Here is a 17,780-nt window from a genome sequence, read left to right as displayed (position 1 = left end):
CTAAGTCTACAAATTTACTACACCAAAAGTTTCTATGTACACGACTATACAAACTGAATGATTTGATGTGGCCATAACAGTCACTTTCACAGTACATTAGAAAGTAGCCTTAAACGTAGCACCAAAACACTACGTAGAATGATGTCAAGTAGTCTTGTTTGGTTTATTGGTGTACTTTCTGTGTGGAGTTAACTAATGATAAGTAATGATTTCATGTGATGCAGCTATAAATTATGGTTTGTGGTTTTACTTTTGTGCTATAAATAGTCCTATATACTACAGCAAAAGTTATTGTATCAGTATGAGCTATCAAATGATTTGAATGGTTGTACTTTTATGAACAATAGCAGCTGTTCAGTCAACTTGTGGCAAACTACAGCAAGTCAGACAGGGATATCTATTCCTTATACAAACAAGGATTTCATATATGTATATATCAGCAATCATAGAATTGTCAAAAGAGATTCAAACAATGAATACAATTCTTCAAATTGACTACAGTGAAGAAGTGCACTCTCCAGTGAGTCGATTACTATTCAGTCAATTGAGGATATAATGTCTAATTCCTCTGATAGTTCTGTCATTACTATAGCAAATGAGCCTTCATCTGTAGCTAACACTAAAGCAGATGGATAAAGCTCTAATCACTGGGTACTACAATTATTCTACTATCCATTGTAGAAGCAGTGGAAGGTTAAGCATTGCTGCAAGTGCTACATGTATATGAAAACTAAAGCACGGGGCACATGGCTGAGATGCTAATAAAGCATGAGGCGAAGCCGAGTGCATTATTAGCATCAAGGACAAGTGCCGAGTGTTTTATTTTTCATATAGCACGAGCAAGGTAATGCTATCCTAGGTTATATAGGAACGTGTCACTCAGCTAGAGTCATTATCAAGTTAGATACATTTGTATAGGGTCATTTGCAAGCATTAATTGGAAAATAAGCTACATATATAATCAGTCAACTAGCTACTTGGATCACTATAACCAGTTGGTATTTATTGTGGTCATTCAACAGGGTTTAGGACTAACGTACAGACAAACAAACAATGATAAAAAAAACAAAGCAGAACTTCATCATTGATGCATGAAGTTTCACTATTAGAGGTGAGGAATCGATTGCCAATTTTGCACCGTTTGACCAATAGTACCACATGTAACTTGGTACATCTTCAGTTTAGAAGATGGCTATAAACTGTTTTACGATTAACATTACTGATCATGGTAGAAATCCTGATTTGGTTTTAGTAGATAAGATGGCCAGAAAGGCCATCAAACAACAACCCGCTCCGGCCAACAAGTGTGATGGCCTGCTCATATGCATCTTGCATAATTTTCACTTTGCGATTGGTGAGGGTGGTATTATAGCAACTGATAATTTATTCAAATGATTAGAATTATTTTGCCAAGTCACCAACAACTTTGTTGTCAGCTATGCTAATATCTGTAGCTCTATAAAGTGGGACCTCCATTACACAGCTCTGCTCAAATACATATGCTCTAATAGAACTTGCACTCATTGATTAAATACTCAAATAGAACAATTACTGTTCAGAGAATCATTACTAGATGATCAGGGTCCTACTGTAATAAACATTATGTGTTAGTTACACCATCTTCTAATGTTAATATACTGGTGGATAATATACGCATACATAATACAACGGGTTACAGTATGTAGCTTGAAACTTAGATTGTTGCATAATAATAATATATTGCATTCATGTATATTATTTAACTATTTTTTTCTTTTTGGCCTGTGTTTGTTTACTAGCTCATGCTTGCGTAGACTTTGTTGCTTTCTTGATTTGTGCGTCTATTTCTGGTTGTGTATCATTTCCTGGTGGTAATATTTTCTTGGCCTCCTTTTTCTCAGGTTGTGTTGTTTTAGCTAACTCCTCTGCACTATTTAAAAGAGTTTCTCTTTCTTTATCATCCCTAATGACCTAATATAAACCATAGATTAGTACACACTCTATATACATACATAACTGCATGCATACATACTCTGTTTCTATTATGTGTTTTTTGTAGGCCTGAGTCAAATATGCTTAAAATGTTTCCCAAAATGCTTTCAGGAATTTCCCAAATTTTTCACCTATTATGCTCTTCAGGTGTTCCCATTATGCTTGCATTATGATCCTTAAAATTATCTTTTAACATTTTAATCAGTGAATGCTCTATTGGAGTATTTCACTATAAAGTGACTGTTCTATTAGAGAGTATCAGGAGCTATTAACAGTGCTCTGTTGCAGTTTGCAGTTTCCACTGACTGGTTATTAGGGAGTATTGATCTGTTTTCATGGAATTAAGTTTGAAGTATCCACCTATTATTAAGCTGGTATACACTAGTACTCCTGCCTATTATGCTGGCATATTTGATGCAAGCCTAGTTGTTTGAATAATGGTGAAAAACTTCATTAGTAATCTTATCCTACTAGGGACCTCTAAGAATGCTACAGTGGTAATTATAAATGCCATAGCAATAGCAGATTATAAAACATAGCTGATGTTGTAGTGTAAAACACACACACACACACATACACACACACACTCTACACATACAGTGTACACAGTACATACATCAGGGGCAGTGGAGCAGGCCAAAGAGTGAGGTGGCCAGACCAGCTCTAAGCTGAAAACCAAACAAAAGATAACTACTTGCTGACAATAACTGCCCTCCACCAACTATATCTCTTACTTATAACTACACATACGTAATTAAGTAGATTGCTACACTGCTTCTCCGAGTATTGTGACTGCTCCATTAGAGTATTTAGATCCTGACTGTTCTATTAGAGTATCTTGATTGCAAGCATTGTCCAATAAAAGTGTGTGTGGGGGAGGGGGGGGCCTCCCGTCTCCACTGCCTATGCACTACATTACATTACACAGTACACACACATACCTGCAGCCAGTAGTCGATACAACTTTGAAGACAATTGTACAACGTTTGCTCAACAATAATCTCATTCAGCACAAATTGTATGAAAGGAGACTTCAGGTGCTCATACTCCATCTCACCAAGACATTTTAGTATCCTTGTAATACGCAAGTGGTTACGTGTGTAGTGATTTAAATGACTAAAACGTTCTTTCCAGTTATCAGCTCTTTCTACTTCACCAGTCTTATCATCCTTCAACCTCATCCCATAGAAATCCAACATCATCTTATAGGACTTTAGTACCCTACCATGAGCAACTTTGTCCTTGCAGATTTCCTGCATGTGAAACAATGAGATATCCTAAATGTTATAGCAACTGGAAAGATAACACTCAAGGCATTTGATTATAGAGTGGTATAGCGGCACATTTTGAAACTTTCCACACAAATTGCTCTCCATAATTAGGACATTTTTATATAGTGCCACCACAGACTTGAACTTGATGACCTTTATAGCAACCATTTTTGCATTGAAAATTCAACATTAATTTTTTGTCTTTTATTTCCCTGAGACATTTTTATATGCTGGTCAATCATGGTTTCAAATTAATAAAACAAATTAAGTTTTGTTTGAAGAGAAAAGGACATAGTCAAAAGCAGACACAGAAATAACGATTTTACATTTATGTACATTTATGTAACAGTAAAAAGTTTATATCTAACTTTGTTCTATACAGTAGTCCTCGCTTGTGGACCCAGACTTCATTTCACATAGTGTGTATCCATTTATAAGTGCATGTGCAGAGGATATCTACACTACCACAAGCACAGATTACTATAAACCTTTTAAACATGCTAAAAGAATTTAATACATGCAGTGTTACAGATTCTGTACACCCTCAGCACCTGTGTGATACTAGTGAGTTGATGGATCTTGTAGGCTAGTAGTCCTCAGATGGCCTTGTTTTAGAGTATAAACTACTTTATAACTTTTTCTAGACCATTTTTTTGTGCTGATTCCAAATGTGGTGAGTGCCAGATGTGAAACCGCAAGCTGTTAGCTGTTATGGAGAAATCAGGTCACCTAAGTGATAACCAGTTTGGATTTTGTAGTAAGAAGTCTATTCTTCTTTAGTGCTCTCCACAAATGATGTAAGTGTTTAGAAGATCACAGTCCTGTTCATTGCTGGACTTTGCAGTACATACATTGTTCATGTCATTTCACTGATCTCAGCACGTTGCTCCAGTACCTTCATTACAGATATCCAGTTGCACAGATAGACCAATGGGCAGCAGAATTTTAGTAACAGAGGTATGGAGTCATGGATGTAATTTACCATACTGAAAACCCTTATGGCTTTTTCCAATAGGCTATCTCTAAGTGATAATCCAAAATTCACATATTTGCATACTTATACTTGCTGCTTCGTATGTACTACACTGTATAATAAATTTTGCATTACTGCAATAAATTAATTTCAGTTCCAACAATCGGAATCCAGACCCTTAAACACCCAAGTCCTGAACATTTAAGCCATCCTTTATCCGACTCCATCCTACATGCAACCTCCTAGTGTTTACCTCAATGTACCTCCATCAATTTTACTTACTCTATAGCAACATCATCTTTTCCTGGGCCAATTCATTTGTACTTACTTAACTGCACAGTACCTTTAGCCATTGTACTTATGATAGACCCATCAAGCAGCCATGGTCCCTCTAACATGACCTATCACAACAAGCTCGTTACAACCCTTAGCTACATGATATGTACTTTACACACAGTTCACAGTAAGTACAGTAATCACATGTTGACAGCTTCCACTAATAAGAGCATTAAAATGCAATCTTCTCACCTTAGCCTCATGAAGCTGCAACTCATGGGCATGCATGTTTAATCCTTTCTCTCTGATGGGGAACAACCACCCAATGTAACTGTGGTCCCACTCCAAATGATTGTAGTTGCCCCACCACAGTTCATGTATGTTATCAATGTAATCACCTGTTGAAACAACAACACTCACAATGGTACAACAATGAACATGCCAATCTGTTCATCTTCACTTTAGCCAAGTTTCATTTCTCCTTATCAATTTCTGCTAAACAGGCCACTTGCTAATATGCTAACATACCACATAGCACTATGAAGCTATTACAATTTTATTGCAAGCAAAGTTCATTATAATACAAGCCAGAACAAGTAAGTTTTGTCACTGTAGAATATTTGAAGCATTTAGTAATGCCATTATGGGGCCAGTTCTTACAGAATGAAACCATCAGACAGATAACAAGTATTTCACTGTGATATTTAGTGACATGGAACATAGGTGAAGGTGAACAGACAATAAAAAATGTGAGTAAATAAACACAGAATTTAAAGGAAAGAAAATTCACCAATTGTGCGAGACATGGACAGTTGGTTCCTAGATATTGATGACAATTGGGTAGGCTGCTTCTTCAGTTACGTATGTGAAAACTACATTAAAATTATCATTTTAATTAACTTCATTCTCAACTTGAAAATCAGCTTACTTACTTATATTGTTGAGCTTTCAATGACTGCTCTAATCAAGACACGTGGTAGTGTGTCATGCAGCCAAGAAAGCCAGCACAACACACCATGAGTATATTTACAGGAAGAAAGAAAATGTAATTTTCATGTATACATAAATAGCTCTATGCTCCCTTCCTAAATTGGAATGATTTTTATACATACCAAACTTGAGGAAGATAGCCTAATGTAATCGTTAAATACAAGCCCTCAAATTTTAGTCTACTTTCTTTGTTTTTTTCTTCATTTAGGGGGCTTGTGGGGCTTAGATTATTCTTTTTGCACACTTTACAAAAGCCATTATAAAACAGTTCGAGTTTCTTGAGCTTTGGTACACTTAAAGAATGTATAGCGCCACAATCATGTACCATGTTTGATAAAGAGTCATGGAGCTGCTATGTACAATTATTTACATAAAAAAGCCAACTTGTTTTTATGCCTACAGGATAAACTGCTTAAGAGAATGACATAAAAATTGGTATGTGTATAGGCTAACCATAGTAGTTCAAACCTTTAGTGGTTATAAAGAAATCGCATTAATAGCTATAGAGTTACAAGGCAAAAACCAAACAACTGTAAATCACAGGGTTGGGATACTCTAATAGAACAGTCACCTCAGGAAAAAAGGTGCATGAGTAAAGCTTACCAGCATTCAAACCAGTGTTTGAACCAGGGACCTCCACATTGCACACCAAAATCCTTAACCACTGAGCAAATGTTTTTACAGTTGTTCACCTCACTTAATTTCTACTTTATAAATGAAAATTCTAGCTAAAACCTATATACCCAATAATAATTTCATAGATCTTCCAATGGAAAATCTAGTATTTTTCTAGAGCAGTCTATATGTGTTCTATTTAAAATCCTTAGATGTGAAGTCTATTAAGTATTTAAAAAGTAATCAAATAAACTCCACAATACAATACCACTGTAACTTCTCTGGTATTCCATCAAATCGATGCCAATATTATAACTGATTAGCAGGCTAGTACACTACGTATGATCAAGACCTACTCACACCGGTTGTCATCATGATGGCCATCACCTTTGATTTCACAATTTTTTTCACCCATGCCCAGGCTTCGCACTAGCTTGGCTGCTTTTGCATGGATTATAATTACAAGGAAAAAGTGACCAGATCTGCAAATGGGACCTGGGCATCTTATAGCCTTTCCAAGTGTGACTAATCAAATATTATAATATTACAATGTAACTGGATCTACTTACAATCAACATATTTGTGCAAGCCTACATTTTACATTGATTACGATGGGTAAATACTTGCATATCATTAAAGAATCCCATTGATTTATTTGAATACTTTGTCTAAGTGAAGAAAGGGTCTAATGATAAAAACTGGATATCATTTTATTCGACTACTCAAGATAAATTCCAACATATTTTGCTTTGTTGCAGTATACAAAAGGGTATGTAGTTTATGGGTATTTGTCTACGTCTGGTCAAAGTGACGAAAATTGGTGTATGTAGTGAGAGTTCACAATTATTGCTATGAACTCTTGACGGTAGCGATTACCTGTACATAAATCAGCAAGTACTCAGCAAAATGTCTTCAGTTCTGTGATCTCTGCCTAGCTATACATATATAATATAAGCAATGTCATAGTGGTGTCAGATTATCCCCTAATAATTACAAAACTTTAGTGCTAGACAGGACTATTAAGCTGCTTGTTATTCCAATGAAGTCTCTCTAAAACTCTTTGAAATAATGACACAGTAGTAGAATCCTCTTGCCAAAATTCTTGGTCCAAAATGTCTGCTATAGGGTTTATTTTGTGTTAATTTGTGTTTCATTCGTTATTATTAATTTCGGCAATAATTCCTGCTAAGTTTTCTTTCTTGATATGAATTTTACTGTACTGTTCATTGTTCTTGTATTAGATGCTATTGCTCATATTTAGAATGTCATGTCCATACAACTCAGCTACTATGGTGTGCAAGACAAACATCACTTGTATGTACCACATGAATCAAATACTTTTGTGACTACTTCCTTAGATCACATTTCCTTATCATGCCACTAGCTAGCTAAGTGAGCTAAGACGTTTATATAATGTGTACTGCATGTTTTATGTTATTGTACTTTTTTAATCTGTTCTGCCAATTTTCTGTTGCCCAGTCTGTGTGAATTCCAGTTCAATGCAGGGCCCCCTCACAACACTTCTGAAAACATTGCTAGCAGGTATGGTAAACTGTAGTGGTGAAGGTGTTGGTGTGTCACCTTACTTTGCAGGAGACTTCTAGCATTACAGAAGCAATGTAAAGCCCAGCCTGCACGTGGTAATTCTTAGGAACTAGTGCACACATTTACAATACATTTTTAAAACAAAACAGGGCATTAAATAAAATATCAGCATCAATGAATGGGTCCAGTGGTTATGGGATATACGAGCAGTAGGGATGGTGCCATACAACCGGTCATCTGGTGATTGGGTTAAGTTAGTAGACAAATTAATGGTTCATATAAACTCCGTATGATTCAATTTTTATAGGAGCATTGTGTAGCTTCACAACCAATCCCACAGAGGCAACAAAGGTTTCTTCTAGACATTGGGTGACCTGCAGTTCGATTCCTGGGGTTGGAGGGATTTTTTTCCTTACTTTGGCCCCTTTTCTGTTACACCTTTTCAGCTATAAGTCACTAAGTGTAAGTCCTTGAAATTAGGTTAGGTAATCCTAAGGCTGCAGCACATGTTGCTGCAGACCTTCAGTGCTGGTCACTGTAAAGCATTAATACAATAAATACTTTAGGATTAAGGAAGAAAATCCATCCCTCCTGGAGGAGACTGAGTGTGGCCCCGACTAGACATTGGGTGACCTGCAGTTCGATTCCTGGGGTTGGAGGGATTTTTTTCCTTACTTTGGCCCCTTTTCTGTTACACCTTTTCAGCTATAAGTCAGTAAGTGTAAGTGCTTGTAATTAGGTTAGGTAATCCTAAGGCTGCAGCACATGTTGCTGCAGACCTTCAGTGCTGGTCACTGTAAAGCATTAATACAATAATACAATTCTATCCAGTCATATGCTGCACACACAGTGGCTTGATAATTAATAGTTTCACAACAGATGCATGCAGATTTTGTATACTTGGCTGCCACAGTAAGCCGGTGTGCCCCTTGTGAGTGGAGAAGACACCACTCACATGAGTCTGTAGTTTAGGTCATGATCTGCTGTGAGGCCTTAATTGTTCACTCTATTTGAACTTAAAAAGTATTTCTAATTATTCCTGTACTTGTTTCTCGATAAATATTGTATCACAATTATGACTGGTAAACCGCATTGCATCAAACAAAAAAAAAAGAATGGTGCCAGACAGCTTATAAAATTAATTAATTTTGCATGTGATTGTGAATGCTGTCCCAATCTAAGAGAAGTGGTCATTACACTTCATTTTCAACCTATCATATGCACACTGTTACAAAAAAAGAAAAGTACGCTCTACAATACAGATAACATAATGCAACAAGGTACAGTTTAGCCTTGCACATACAAGTATGAAGGCATATGAAGGAATTTTAAACAAAGAAAGGACCATGGTTTTGTTTATGTCAACTGCATCACAAACAATGTTTATGTGACACACATAACTCTACAAAAATAAAATATGATATTTGAACTTCAATGACCACGCAAACAAGATGGTCTATTTCATGCTTGCCTCTCTGAGTAATAGCATGATTAAGACTTGTGTACTCTTTCTTTGTACAATGCATAACTTCACCTACGTATACATATAACATGTGAACAGCTGAGTAAAAACTGGCCTGACACAATCTTGCAAGCCTAAATTTACAGTATATAGCATAATATTATAATGTGTGAAATGTTAGCGTATAATTTGAAAAAACTCCATACAGTTTTGAATGCCTTTTTCTTAGGGAAAGAAGAGACTAACAATAAAAAACTGGATATCATCTTATTTGCCTAGTCAAGAGGTGTTGGAAAATCTTGCAGTAGACCCAAGGATACACAGTTTGTTTATGTCACATCAAAGCGATCTTATGTGACCAATTTTTCTTCATAATTTTTGCCTTTGTATGCAGTGAAGAAGGTGATAAAGGGATAAAATTACCCAACTATCGATTCCCCTATTCATGGTGAACACGATGGTGATACGAATTATACAATTTAGAAAAATATGTTGGTAAAAGCACAGCAAAATGCTGGAAAAATAGGTGAAAATTGGAAAAATGGGCACCAAGTTAGGAATGGCAACTTAGTAGTTTTGTTGTATGAAAAGGATTGAGCTACTCTAATAGAACAGCCATGCATGGTATTAGGACAATGTATGCTTATGGGAATGGTGACTAGTGATCAAGATACCTTGAGATACTGCAATTAATTTTGATTGATGGTCAGCAAAATAGAGAAATTTTAAACAAAATAGAAAAATAGGTGGGAAAATTGGCTCATCCCTAGATGGCAAAAATTTCAGGTCTGTACATCAATCCATTTGTAAGTTATAGTCGTTGTAGTAAACGCCTGTAATATATTTTCCCTATACTTGCTGTACATATCAATTTTTCTGTTGCTGCTACTTTGTAGGGCTGTAACTCCAAAAGATTTTGGCATGTGAGGCTGACACTTTGCCAGAGGGTACACTTGGCTAAGTAGATTATAAATATTTAATGAACAGGAATTGGAAGAAATGCACAATTGTGTTGGGTTTTTGCAGATCCGGTCAAATAATGGGCAACACATGAAATTTATAAGAATATGTAATCATGTTAGTATGTGGTGAAACATGCAGCTATAAATCAATAAGTCTATACACCACTGGATTTGTAGAGTAAGAAAATGCCTATTTGTTTCAGTTGCATACAACAAAATACATGTGAGTTTTGGATGCTCATGGTAAAAATAGAGTTTAGCATCATCATTCATTTGTTGTTCCACATGACAGTAGGCCCGAGCCCTATTATTCTTTTAAATTGCCTATTAAGCCTTTGAGCAATGCTTCAAATTTCACTCAAATTATGCCCAGCTGTGCATCATTATGCCCCAAATTATGCAACTCAGGTCTACATGACACAGAAGCCACAATATCTTGATAGATTGGCCATTCAATGTTGAACAGATTGAGCAAAGACCCATCTTTACAGCTTGTAGCAGTCATAATTATTAATACCTGCAATTTATTTTCCAAATTGTTTCTGTACAAATCAAACTTCTTGCTGTTCCATATGTCTAGTGCTATATTCAAACTTATTTATCATAAAAGATTGAAACTTTGGCAGTCTACTCAAGTTGCAGCAAAAACCTGCTACTTTACACAACTCCAAATTCCTTTCTACTCAGGCATTATCTCTTGTGCAAGGAATGGATCACCAAAGTTCAGCTTACTGTTGTGAGTAGTTTTGGAATTACAGTATAGCACTAGTAGGAACAGCAAAGATGTACAGTGATTATACTGGAAGTAAATTACATGTGCTTACATTTGTAGCCATAACTTCCTTAGTCTATGTACACTACAGTGTTGGGATTAGCTTAAACTGTTCACCATGATTGTTGTAGTAACTTGAGCATACTTGCATGAAGGTGGTTTTATTATGACAATTTTGTTTACGTCTACCACATCGTAAACATACATATGAATGTTACATGCATACCATTGGGACTATAAAAAAGAAAGACAATCATCAATCTTTTTATGCAGATAATATATAGCCCATAATTTAATTAGTTTCACACAAGACTTGGTCACGCAAAGCCTTAGCACAGTCATGCCTACCCAGTGAACAAGCACTGGGACAGCTGTGCACTATCCAGGTGCTATGAGTCAGCATTGGCAAATCCTCCTAGGGCAGGACAGCAGGCTGTCTCATATCTCACAAAATTAAGTGTCTGTTTGGACACCACCTGTACCATCACCTGCTGAGTGAGATATGGACAGTCGAACTCTTGCCAATGCAAACTGCCCATCTCTCTCACACACACACACGCACACCCACGCACGCACGCACGCACGCACGCGCGCACGCACGCACACACACACAGCAAACACAGGTGTATTTACTACCTTTTCGGGCTGATGGAATGTTGTTCTGATAAAACTTCAAATTATATTTCAGTGCTGGATTGTCTTTCTTTCCCTAACAGCAAAGTAGTCAGTAACACCATGGCAACACATCAATCAGATGTACCCTTACAGGGTAACCTCTCCTGTATGCCACTGTGTCTTGCACACTCCAAGTTGACGGATTCTGAGGGATCATGATCTTTCTTTTCTTCACCTACAAATGAACACACAAAGTTCATGCAAACTGCACCTAATAAGCAAACAGTGAATGGTACAGTATATGAAATAATATACAAAAAATGTGGTGGTATCATTTTAAACCAGCAACAATTAGTATTCTATGCTCTATTAAAACAGTTTATGGTTCGTGGCGTAACATATGCACCAAAATTTGGTAATCATCCTGAAATATCCTTGGATTCCTAATCTGACTTTATCAGTACTACTTTAGTTACATACAGTACACATACATGTACAAACTATGTCCCATCAACCCCAGCCACAGCTGATAGAGTTGATAGAGAGATACACTACATAGTCATACCGGATCGTCAGATCGCCAAAACCGGTCCCATGGTCTAGGAACATTGCTCTTTTCATCATCACTGCTGTCCATGTCTTTGTCACTAACTATGTCAGTATCTGCTGACTTAGCACCATTGATGTCCTCCTTAGCCTGACTGTCTAAGATCTTTGTAACTTGACTGTAGACTGTGGCTTGGCTGTCACTATCTAAGTTTCTTTCTATAGTAGCAGCAATTCAAAGAATACAAAGTAGTTAATGGGTGATGGTACATATAAAATGCAACATACAGTATATGTGTAGCTACTGTAGGTGAGAAATAGACAGGATGTCAGTGCCAAAGTAGCACAAAGCTACATTGTATTGATGCTCTTATTTCAATACTTTTATTGATGAATCCCAACATTAGTAATTTTGATCAGGGCATTATGTACACTGTACACAAAATTGACATAACACAGGACATAAAATTATATCCACTTAAGAACAATTCTGACATTCTCTTAGAAATATTTCTATAAACCAATATCTATAAGTGTAATCTTTATGAAGAGCTCCAGTTTTCAATATACAATTTTATCAAACCAACTATAATGCTCTTTGAAGAAGTTTGCTACAAAACAGACGTTATTGTACTTAATCACGGAAACACTGTTAAGTTCACAAACTAACCTGCAGAGTAGGCCTGCATCAAATATGCCAGCATAATAAAGCATAATAGGCTGGAGTGCTTTGTCAGCACAATGCTAGCATAATATTAGGTGGACATTTCAAATTATGCAGCTTAGTTTTGTGAAAATAGATCGATACTCCCTAATAGAGCAGTCAGTGGAAACTGCGAACTGTAATAGAGCATTCAACTACATTGTAAATAGCTCTTTAGATCGATAGCCTCTAATAGAACAGTAATTTTGTAGTGAAATACTCTAAGGGCATTCATTGATTAAAATGTTCTGTAAGAAGTGTTGCTAAATTATAATAATTATAGGAGCATAATGCAAGCATAATGGGAACACCTGAAGAACATAACAGGTACAAATGCCTGAAAGCATTTGGGAAAAATTAGCATATTTGACTCAGGCCTACTGCAGAGCTAATTTACAATGTATTTATTTCATTGTAACATCAGTGTAGTGGTAATCAAGACATTTGGAATGCCAGCAGAACGTTTCCTTCCTAATATCCATCATTCAACTTGCCAGATACAGAATGATTTTGTTTTTGATACATTTCCTAGTGCTATAGCTCATTTACTATTCACTGCGCTTTCCAAATCTGGTCTGAAATATGAGGTATCTGCCATGTGTCACAAGTTATTGCATCATTTATTACATGGCACCAAAATGCCCAATACAAAATGTACAGTATGGGGAACTTGCTGCACTGGGTGAGTTTTTTTTGTGAAATGGACTTCTAGCATCACTGCACTTACAGAGAAGTGCTCCACTCAGAAAGTTACTAAACAAACACAAGGTGCTGTGTATACAGTAATTAATTTATTGGGTATGCCAGCATGAACACTTTATTAATTATTATTATTAGTTTAATGAAAGAGTTACTAAGGTAAGTACAGAAGGCAAAAAGGCCTTTGCAAACACAAATACAAAAAAACAAGCTACGCAAAAGAATTACACAGATACAATGGACAAACACATCTAACAAGACTACTATGGCCGACTACGCCAGATGTAGCATGCAGAGGCCACTTGTGTGGTAATCAGTTAAGTACTGGAATTAGCAGCTCAACTCGACTTACTAAGTAACCCTCATTATGTTTATTATGAACTCTTGGTAACATATGTAGGCTATTAGCTATGTATAGACAATATGAAAATAAAGAGAACATGATCAGTGAGCTAATTATAAGTACACACACACACACACACACACACACACACACACACACACACACACACACACACACACACACACACACACACACACACACACACACACACACACACACACACACACACACACACACACACACACACACACACACACACACACACACACACACACACACACACACACACACACACACACACAAAATCAAAACAACATGTGGTACACAACCATAATAATTCTAAATTTCATAATAAAATCATGCTGAGATCAATCTCATGCAGAGGGTCTAATTTTCAGGGGAAGATGCCTCCACTGATGCCTCTATAGGTTGGTATGCTTCGCATGCTAGTGAGTAGTGACTGTGCTTCTCACACTAAAGCATGTCTTTCCTGTATATGATTTCATTTTGACCGCCTTTCCAAAAATCTTGATCAGCTCCTGCATAGCTACAAGTCTCTTCTAGTCATATGCGTCTGATGATTTACCTCTGAGGTGTAAGAGACATTTGCGGCCAGCTGGCTGTGATTGCACAGCAATAGGCGGTAGAGTGAAAAGTGATGTGGGTGGGGATCGATGAGAAAATTAATTAAGTATGCCTGGCTTAAGTGTTTAATACGCTAGATAGACATGACCGTATCTGTGACAAAACTGTCTTGGAGATCCACCACTGTTGGCATTGGACCACCAAATCCGTTCTTTTCGCCCCCTCACGAAACTGAGAAAAAGCGAAGGACCTCAGTTCCTTACTCTACGCCAATCCACTCCCTTACTTGACTATAACTCACACCGGTGGCTACTGTACAACGAACACGGGTATAGAGAATGTAAGAGAACAGTGTACCTTCCATTGGTTGATCCTGTTCATCAGAAGCCTAGGTCTTCAGTCAGAAAATTAAAGCAAGCGAATCCGAAAACACGTATATTTACGTATACTATCACGTTTCACTTGCTGACTAATGGGTGTGGCTACACATTTGCCTACAGACAGTAACATGCTCAGTTGGGTCACCTGGGTGACCCAAATTCATTGCATCATTCCACGGGATCGTTAATTAATTTGTTCATCCATGCAAGAATTAAATTAAAACCACTGTATCTGTCCTTGCTGTTATAATTTTTAGTTGTTTGGCCATTACTTGCTGTTCCCAACAATCACTTGTTCACTTGGAAGTAATGGAGTTCCTTTCTATGAAGACAGTTTAGCTAATTTCACATGTACCACTCAACTGGTAGTGACACTGGGACCTGTCAGAGTGATGGCCGGTAGTGAGACTTTCTGTAATGTATACTACTATAAGTATAGAATTGTGATACTGTATGTGTATCTTTCCCACCCACACATTCTGTGCTGCCTATGCACTGTACATACAGTACATGTTCTATTAGGTTGTCCTGTTGGTAATTGTATTTGGTTGTATGTGCCTGCAAGCCTAGTGGAAACAAGAACTTAGAATACAGTGAAGCCTCCGTAATCTGATATACAAGAAAACTTGTCAGATAAATGAGGATGTGAGGTAGTAATTATACATAGAAAAAGTATTATTGGTGTAGTAAACAGTGGTAGCAGGTTATAGAGGTAAGGCATGATAATTGGAGCCTCTGTGTACAGCAGTCCCCCTCAGTGATTGTAATTGCATACTAGATCATTAATACTTATGCCAATTACCAACTGTATGAAAAATGAATTAGATTATTAATAGTACGATGATTAATTTAATGAATATTAGTAGAGCAAAAAGCTGGAGCACTCTGTGATACAATTATGAACTTTCCTACAAATTGCACTCCTTATCACATCAATTTAGTGCCATTGATATTTGACCAATGACCGATGTCCTTTACTGCCATATTTGTATTGAGACTTCATCACTTTTGCTTTTATCTTCCTGAGGCATTATTTTACCCTGATTCAATGTAAAGGTGTTGATGTAAGAAACAATTATTTTGACTTTCGTTTAAAGTGAATAGCTCATTTTCTTCTAAAGTTACTCTGCTATATACGTAGTTTATTGTTTAATTTTTTCATTGCCCAAACCTAAAGGTGAAAAAGATTATTATTTTTACTCATGAAAATTTCTCCAACACATGAAATATGGTAATAAAGAGATCTAAATAATTATATAGATTAATGGCAATGTATCACGGGCTGCTGCAGAATCAATAGAACAGGGCACAATAAATGTGAGACATTTGGCACTGCCTTAATTGCACCTCTAATGTTTATAAGCTCCTGATAGAATGATTGTATCATATTTGCATAATAAGACTTGAGTAATGAAGTCACTCTACTTGTGACTAGCTATGAAACAAAATAATTCTGGCATGCAATATAGAGGGATCAAAGCTTTCATTAGTGTTGTGATGACCAATGAGGTTCTTTGAGCATTTTACTTCATCTATGGGGCATGATAACTATACCCAATCATACTCTCCTGAGTTTCTCAATGAATGAAGTCTTCCAGTTCTGGAATTCATGGTGGGAAAATGACAGACACCATAATTTTCAGGCTGATTTGATTGTAAGTATGGCTGACAAATTTCATGATCTTAATCCTCTCAACGAGAAATGGGGAGCTGTTGGCCCAGATGGTATCTAAAATAAAGCATTCAACAAATTCAAATCACAGATTGGCTGATTGCTATCTCATGGTCCAGATTTGATGGTGGGGACTCCATATAGTGGCTGACACATGGCAGGACAGTGTTGACCATGAAAATAAGGACATTGATCCTAGTGTTGTGAGTAATTACCACCTTAAAACATGTTTGTCAAGTGTCTCGGAGTTAATTACATCTGATTCAATATTGGCAGATGACATTAAATTTCATCTAGAGCAGATCATATAGTTTGGTCATGGGAACAGAAAGACTGTAAGAAAAGAAGTTAAAGTATTAAGGACCAGTAGACAAGTTGGTAACGTTACTTACTAAGAGAAATCGCCAAAATTTGAGAATGACTTGGATAGATCTGACAATTCTGTGACACATTGTTGGGCTTTACAGTGGCGGATCCAGATGGGTTTCTGGGGTTTCGACAGAAACCCCTTTTAAATTTAGCTCAGTGACAGTCTAAATGCATAAACATTGTTGTATTGACATTTTGTCATAGTGAACAATTATATACCACTGTATTTCAGTAGTATGCATGCAGTTGCACTTAACTAACACCATTCATAGCTATTAAACCCTTCACTTTTCATCCCCCACTGCATTAAAAACGATCAATATACTCTAATAGAGCAGTCAAGTAACTACTCTAATAGAACAATCAAAGCTACAGCTTATAGTTACCATCTTTGCCTAGTATTTACAGTTTAAAGCAATGCATGGATTTATTGCAATTGCTAACTACAAGTAGCCTAAAATTCAATTCCAGAGCTTCTAAAATCTCAAAAATTTCTGGAGAAATGTTATCAGATTCTTTATTCAGCTATACCAACTTTCAGAAACCCCCTTTAAAAAATCCTAGATCTGCCACTGCTTTAGAAGTGCTGATAATGTACAAGATTGCTGATAATGTTCATATATTTCTTATGACTAGTATGTTTCTACCTGCTGATACCCTGAATAGAAAGCCTCTTGGGTATGTAACTGTGAAACCAGGAATACTTCAAGGGGACTCTTGTCAATTCTGTTGAGTGATCTCCACTAGGGATTCAGGGTTGATGACCTTGTTGTTTCTAATTTGTTGTATATAATTTGAATGACTTAAAGGTCCTAAAAGTGGATATGACAACAACGATCAATACAATTAACAAGGAGAACACATCCTGACCACCTGTAAGCATGTAAACATAAATCGGATGGTTGCAGGTTCAAGGCTGCCCAGGTCCACTTTTCTACTTTCTCCAACTTTTTTTAAACATGCTTCTTTGAACAGGCTGTAGGTCTTACAGACCTAATAAACATGTAAATTCATTTCTAAAGATTATAGAA

The 17,780-nt window shown here is 36.7% G+C and overlaps 1 protein-coding gene across 2 annotated transcripts; it reads right to left on the bottom strand.

Moving 5' to 3' along the window:
- Positions 1-1,585: 1,585 nt before the first annotated feature.
- On the bottom strand, positions 1,586-14,782 carry LOC136253459 (opioid growth factor receptor-like protein 1). Of its 2 annotated transcripts, XM_066046143.1 has the most exons (8): positions 14,686-14,761; positions 13,429-13,454; positions 12,018-12,217; positions 11,604-11,687; positions 11,474-11,546; positions 4,744-4,889; positions 2,913-3,224; positions 1,586-1,950 (listed from the first exon to the last, which is right to left on the bottom strand). In XM_066046143.1, exons 3-8 carry the CDS (start codon positions 12,087-12,089, stop codon positions 1,780-1,782), a joined length of 858 nt encoding a protein of 285 aa, XP_065902215.1. In that variant the 5' UTR covers positions 12,090-12,217; positions 13,429-13,454; positions 14,686-14,761; the 3' UTR covers positions 1,586-1,779. The 2 variants fall into 2 exon arrangements, with proteins under 2 accessions (XP_065902215.1, XP_065902214.1); XM_066046142.1 differs by lacking the exon at positions 13,429-13,454 and having other exon boundaries at positions 14,686-14,782.
- Between the last annotated feature and the right edge of the window lie 2,998 nt (positions 14,783-17,780).

This window comes from Dysidea avara, chromosome 4 (assembly GCF_963678975.1).
Source record: "Dysidea avara chromosome 4, odDysAvar1.4, whole genome shotgun sequence".
NCBI lineage: Eukaryota > Metazoa > Porifera > Demospongiae > Dictyoceratida > Dysideidae > Dysidea > Dysidea avara.
The sequence above is the reverse complement of the archived record's forward strand: the minus strand, read 5'-3'. Positions and strand labels throughout refer to the sequence as shown.

Bases quoted from the DNA above. Each gene is read 5' to 3' on its own strand.
- LOC136253459 (XM_066046142.1), bottom strand. The intron at 11,688-12,017 runs GTATGACTATGT...GTTCATTTGTAG, and splicing joins TTTGGCGATCTGACGATCCG to GTGAAGAAAAGAAAGATCAT. The intron at 3,225-4,743 runs GTGAGAAGATTG...TTTCACATGCAG, and splicing joins TGCAGCTTCATGAGGCTAAG to GAAATCTGCAAGGACAAAGT.